At 43.1% G+C, this 6,711-nt stretch overlaps 1 protein-coding gene across 1 annotated transcript in view; it reads right to left on the reverse strand.

Moving 5' to 3' along the window:
* Positions 1–6,711, reverse strand: part of ak5 (adenylate kinase 5) — a 102,339-nt gene that overhangs the window by 863 nt on the left and 94,765 nt on the right. The window contains exons 12-13 of the mRNA XM_061919657.1: positions 1,256–1,372; positions 994–1,176 (exon numbers count right to left, since the gene is read on the reverse strand). Of these exons, the coding sequence (XP_061775641.1) occupies positions 994–1,176; positions 1,256–1,372 (300 nt within the window). The remainder of the gene's footprint in view (positions 1–993; positions 1,177–1,255; positions 1,373–6,711) is intronic.

The following is a 6,711-nucleotide window of genomic DNA, read 5'->3' on the forward strand; positions in this document are numbered from 1 at the left end:
CTTTGAGCTGTAATTTGACCCCCTTAAAATGCTTCAAAACTCACCAAACTTGACACACACATCACGACTGGCGGAAAAAACAATCTAATAAAAAAACCAAAACCAAAAACTCAAAATTTGCGTTCTAGCGCAATTTTTAAATAAAACACAGAAAAAACTGCTCCTAGGAAGTTAATACAGACAAAACTGCTTGTAACTTCCGGTAGGAATGCCGGAAAGACATGAAACAAAAACTTCTATGTAGGTCTCACTTAGACCTACGTTTTAATAATCGACATCCTTCAGCAAAAATCAACAGGAAAATGGCAATTACCCCTTCAAAACAAAAGTTTTGTAAAAATCCGTCAGCTGTCTTCAAACATTATCTTCTCTGAGCGCGTTTGTTGTTTCGGCTTCAAACTCGCACAGGAGAGAGTTTGAACCCTTCTGATTAAAAGTTTTCGAAAGAGTTTTGATAAGTTCTCCGGTTTTGATTTTATGACCCTTCAAAGAACCACTGTGCTGTTGCTGTTGTCTCAAGATGGCTACTACCACTGGACAAAAGTATTGGGACACTTAGAACTACCACAGGATACAACTATTGGGACACTTAGGACTAACAGTAGACAATGACAATGTGAAATGGAATAAATCTTTTTTGTCCTCAAAATTCTACACACAATAATCCTTTCAGCAAAAATATGTCAATATGGTGAAATGATGAAGTATGACACATAGAATGGACCTGCTATCCCCGTTTAAATAAGAACATCTCATTTCAGTAGGTCTTTAACTGGGTTGCCTAAACGTGCTTGACGTGACGTCAATGGTGGACATCACTGGGTCCATAATCCGTTCTTTTTATTTAGTTAACATTTTTTCTATAGTTCCGTTTATTTAGAGACTTTGTAACTGTGTAAGTTTGTAAATACAGGATAGTTTGGTGACGTCACGTTAAATCCAACTTTAAGTATAACAAAGATTATTTTGAAGATGAGTAAGCTGAGGAGTGACCGTGTGCAGCAGGTGGTTGCGGTCGTAGTGATCCAACACGGGTTGGGCGTCGCCCCAGAAGCTGTCCTCCCGCCTGTAAGGGGCGCCGTCTCGCTCCGATGCTGATATTTGACGACTCTGCAGGCGAGCGGACAGGATGTTGGCGGAGCAGCTGAGCAGGAAGACAGCGGCGGGCTTGCCCATCTAACACACACACACACAGGAAGTGATGCTTACTTCCTGTTTGGATCACTTTGATAACGAGCGGCGACGACTTCCTCACCTTGGCCTCGTACTGCTGAGCCTGCTGCTCGTCCGCAGGGAAGCCGCAGACCACCACGCCCCTGCCCTGACGCGATAGCGCCGCCACCGCCTCGCACAGCACGTCCATCATGGCCGCCTGAAGCCAGCAACACACAAACACATTTCTTTAAATCAAATCAACTTTATTTATACAGCACATTTAAAATTTACAATAGGGAGTATCAAAACGAGAACTGAGCAAACAACACAGCACGGGCGTTCCCTCTCCGCTGCACGCGCACCTCCGCACGGCTGCAGTATATCTGCAATCAGCACACCTGCCTGGATTGAACGAGCTGCCTTCTTAAGCCTGCACAACCTGCCATGCCGTGTCGGAGTATAGTCTTCTGTACCTTTGTGTTCGCTTCGACACACACACTGATGAAACTTTGTCCTAACCTGGCCGTGCTATTATTTTTATGACACACACACACTGGTTATCATTTGGAATGGGGACCAAGTTGTTGTTCATGACTTGTGGGGACCACCTTTCTACAGGTTGTGGAGGCATAAAAAAAAAATCATTCTGCATAATTCACACAAATTTGTACGTGACTACTGAAGACCATTTAAAAAAAAACAAAAAAACCTTCAAATTAAATATTGTTACGGCTCGGAATCCTGCCGCCACCGCTCATCCATCTGTGCGCTCCAGTGAGAGCACCACGGGCCACGCCCACGGGCGTTCCTTCTCCGCTGCAAGCACGGCTGCAGTAGATCTGCAATCAGCGCACTTGCCTGGAATGAACGAGCTGCCTTCTTAAGCCCGCGCAACCCGCCATGCCGTGTCGGAGTATAGTCTTCTGTACCTTTGTAAGCATCCCGTGTCTGGCTTCCAGTCCCCAAACTCGCTCTTCCCCCGTGACTTCCATGTTTCCATTGTGTCTGATGTTCCTGTTGTCGTCCGGCAGCGCTTCCCGTGTTTCCCCTACTCCCCTTTTTGGATTGTCGACCTTCCGCTTGGACACATTTCTCTCGACGCCTCTCGCTCGCCTTGGATCATCTGCCTGTCCCACGGACTTCCGTGTTCCTTGGGTCTCGTTCAACATTTACTGTAACACTCAACAGCTAAATTACACACATAGTCTTGCACCATACACACTGTTGGATTTTGTTACGCTCCATTTCCTTGGTTAGCTTAATTATTATTGTTTGTTTATTATATATAGTATTTATATATAATAAATACTTAGAACTATACAACCCCCTGGTGTCTGTTGCCGTCACCTCTCCTCAGCATACAGAACAAATATGACATGGTCCTCAGAATCATTTAAAAAGGTTTCTCTTTAGGACCTGTTTTTTGGTCCCTATACTGTCAGAGGTCCCCCCCCCCACACACACACGCAAACACCATATGGTGGGGCGGTTATCAAACCCCTTAGGAGACATTGACTTGAAATTTCTCACACTTGCTCCACAAACACTTATTATAAATTAAGTGGCTTAGCCTAATTACTACGCATGGGCACTGACGAGCACCCGTGTGGAAAATCTGTAAAAAAACAAGCAAAAGGGGCGGGACTTAGCAGCCAACTATCCACAGATCACAAAATGTGTGTCTAAAGACGACACAACTTTGTATTCTAGCATGTCTTCAAAAACATTTTGAACTTCCATTCAGTTTTTTTGCAGGTTTTAAAAAAAGTTCAGTTTGGTTCCGAGGAGTCTTCTGGTCTAACGAGGTCCGATCAGCAGACTCGCTGGCAGAATAAGGCGACGTCGTCCAAGTCTACGCGCCTTAGACGTGACAAAAACAGCATAGATGTGTTGCTAGGCAACCACACCGCAGCGTCGTCATCGCTGCATCCTTCCTGACGCTAGCGGTCCCGGGCGTCCCTCCACAAGTCTCCTGATGTTCAAACCACAATTAGTGGACGTAAACAAGAGGATAAACTCGCCCATGATGATCAAGTCAGGAGTCTCGTGGGCTGTTAGGGGAATAATAATACAAAAATAATATTGTGCTGTAATAGCTTAGAGACTATCATGTAATAGTCTCCCTTTGACCTCTTAAGGCCCAAGCTGTTTGTTTACATGATTTTTTAAAATTTCTCTTTGCTATTTGGGGTTATTGGGCCCTAATTAGAATAAAAACTAAAAATCATCTTTTGATATGATGTACTTAGTCCATAAGTACACAAACGTGTACTTCATGTGTAGTGACATGCAAATTTTTATTTTTTACACTTTTTTCCCCCAAATTCCATTGTATGTCATACTCTTCTGACACCACCAGATGGCAGTACGAGTGTCCACAAAAGTGGCCATAAGACCCCAATTCAGTAGTGTACACAATTTTGGAAATAAGAGCTAAAAGGTGCAGTCCACGCATGTGGCCACTAAGGACTTTGGAAGAAATTCACGTCAGGTGTGTGGAAAAGTGCTAAGTGTCACGACTATGGACTATGGGGTTTGTTTTCCCAGAAGGCAAAGGAAAGTTGGCACGGACAAGCCATGAATGTAAGTACATAATTCAGTTTAACACTAACAAACTACAAATGGCGCACAATGGCGGTACAAAAAACTTGGCTATGAAACAAAACTATGAACATAAAACAAAACACTTGCACAATGGCATGAATAACAAAAAAACTTACTTGGAAAAAAACAAGGGGCATGGATCATTGGCATGGAAGGCATAGAAGGTGGTAGACGGTGAGAAAGAGGTGGAAACTCATAGGTAGTCATGGTGACAAAACAAACCAGGAAGTGCAAAAACAGGAACTGAATGGCCAAAAAACAAACAGACTCACACAGACATGACATTAAGTTGAAACACTTAAAACTGTCTGTTGTCCTTTTTTTTACAAGCTCAACTCAATATTTTGCATTGGCATATTTTCTCTATAAACTAAATGTAGACTATGTGTTGAGTTTTGGGTTTTTTAGAAGACTATTTATATAACATATATACTAGCTGGAAACATATTTGCATCCAAAATATGGCCTGGAGACCATTTATGGCCCACAAATTGCTCTTTTTTTGGCTTTTATGTAAACAATAAAAACAAATCACTACTAAATGATTAAATATGATAAAATCATTGGCTAAATCACCTGTAATAGCTAACACTGGTTCTTAAATGGGTAAACTAGTGCCCCTGGTGGTACTTGAAGGTACTCCAAGTGGTTGAAAATACAAATATCAGTCCCTCCAGGACTTTGCAACGTCTCGATCGTAGCAATTCACGCAAATTATACCAGTTATGCCAGAAGCATGCAACTTCCTCACACATTTTGGCTAATCAATCAAATTATTCTCCGTGCAGTGCTTGATCGCCCAAGTCAACTGTCTAATCAAAATGTATCTTTGTGTCTTATTGTCACGGCGTGGACTCGAACCTACTTTTCCTCGGCAGCTGCCGGGACTTCTGCTGGCAGCGCGCTCGGACACGCCCCTGCTCGCCCACGCAGAGACAAGGCTGCAGGCAATTGTGCATCAGCGCACCTGGTCCTGATGAGAGGGAGCGGCATAAAAGCCAGCAGACCCAAGAGACATTCGCACGGAACGTAGCCAATCTCCCTGAGTAAGCATCACGTCTGGCAACCCCTCCCTCGTTCCTTGCTCGCCTTCTTTGTGCTCTTCCTCGTTCCCATTTTGATGTCCTTTGTGTCTTCCACAGTGTCCACGACCTCCTCCCGGATCTCTGCTTGCCTCCCTCGATCTTCGACCCCTGCTTGCCTGCCCGCTGACTGCCTCTTCGCCTTGCTCCTCCGATTCAGCGAAAGATTCCTTCAAGACGCAGCGACAACACCCTCTGGTGAAACTCACATTGTTAACTCGGCAGATCGTCCGCACTCATTCACTTGTGGTAGCATACACACCCCACACACTCATCAAAGTTTTAGTACACCTGGTAAACCACAGCTCTGTCTTAGTGTCGCCTCCTTCCCTTTGACTAATACACAACACTTATGTTTGTAACAATAAACAACTCTCTAACGGCACAATGGTCGGCCAGCTCAGACCTACTTCCTGTTTCTGTCTGACACTAAACAGATGAAATACACAAGCATTTATTTCCTATTTTACATGTGTTAACATGTTTATTTGATGTTTATTTATTCAGGGTAAGACAAATAAGAGATTATTTTAATGTGCAATGCTGATCCTGGCAAAGAGGCAGCATTCACACGTTAGAGATGTTGAAGTGTGATGATAATCCCTCGTTGTCTATCATTAACCAACATAAATGAGTGTTTTTCAACCTTTTTTTTTGAGCCAAGGCACATTTTTTGCGTTGAAAAAATCCTGAGGCACAACATCAGCAGAAATCATTAAAAAGCAAAACTCAGTTGACAGTAAAAAAGTTGTTGTCACAATTGTTGGATATGACTTTAAAGCATAAACAAGCATGCATCACTATAGCTCTTGTCTCAAAGTAGGTGTACTGTCACCACCTGTCACATCACACCCTGACTTACTTTGAGTTTACTGCTGTTTTTGTGTGTGTAGTGTTTTAGTTCTTGTCTTGCGTTCCTATTTTGGTGGCTTTTTCTATTTTTTAGGTATTTTCATGTATCAGTTTCATTCTACGATGAGGTGGCGACTTGTCCAGGGTGTACCCCGCCCTCTGCCCGGTTGTAGTTCAGATAGTCGCCAGCGCCCCCCCGCGAACCCAAAGGGAATAAGCGGTAGAAAATGGATGGATGGATGGACAGTTTCATGTCTTCATTTGAGCGATATTTCCCACATCTACTTTGTTTTAGCACTCGAGAATATTTCAGTTGTTTTTAACCTTCTTTGTGGGGACATTGTTGATTGTCATGTCATGTTGGGATGTACTTTGTAATTGTTCCATAGTAAGTCTTTGCTGTCGTCCAGCATTCTGTTTTTGTTTACTTTGTAGCCAGTTCAGTTTTAGTTTCGTTCTGCTTAGCCTTCCCTAAGCTTCAATGCCTTTTCGTAGGGGCACTCACCTTTTGTTTATTTTTGGTTTAAGCACCAGACACCTTTTTAGCTGCACCCTGCCTCCCTCTGTTCCCGACATCTACAAAGCAATTAGCTACCTGCTGCCACCTACTGATATGGAAGAGTATAACGTGGTAAATCTGCCGATCTCCAGACAGTACAGAAATTCAACAACAACACATCATTTTCAGACTATAATTACTGGTTTGCAAAACATATTTTTAACCCAAATAGGTGAAAGTAGATAATCTCCCACCGCACACCAGACTTTATCTAGTGTCCCGCGCCACAGTGGTTGAAAAACACCGCTATAGATCACTCTCAAAAGTTGTCAAATGCGGCGAGGTGTAAACAAACGTGTGGAACATGAGTGAATGTTCAAAATGGACAAACACTTTTCAAGCGTTAAACATAAACTGAGAATGTCTGCAACTGGTGGGCGACAAAGCTGAGGAAACAATAACAAATCATTTGCTGGTGTTTCTCTTTGAAATAATACTGTGACGATCTGTCATTGTTTT

The sequence above is a fragment of the Nerophis ophidion genome, linkage group LG14, assembly GCF_033978795.1.
Source record: "Nerophis ophidion isolate RoL-2023_Sa linkage group LG14, RoL_Noph_v1.0, whole genome shotgun sequence".
NCBI lineage: Eukaryota > Metazoa > Chordata > Actinopteri > Syngnathiformes > Syngnathidae > Nerophis > Nerophis ophidion.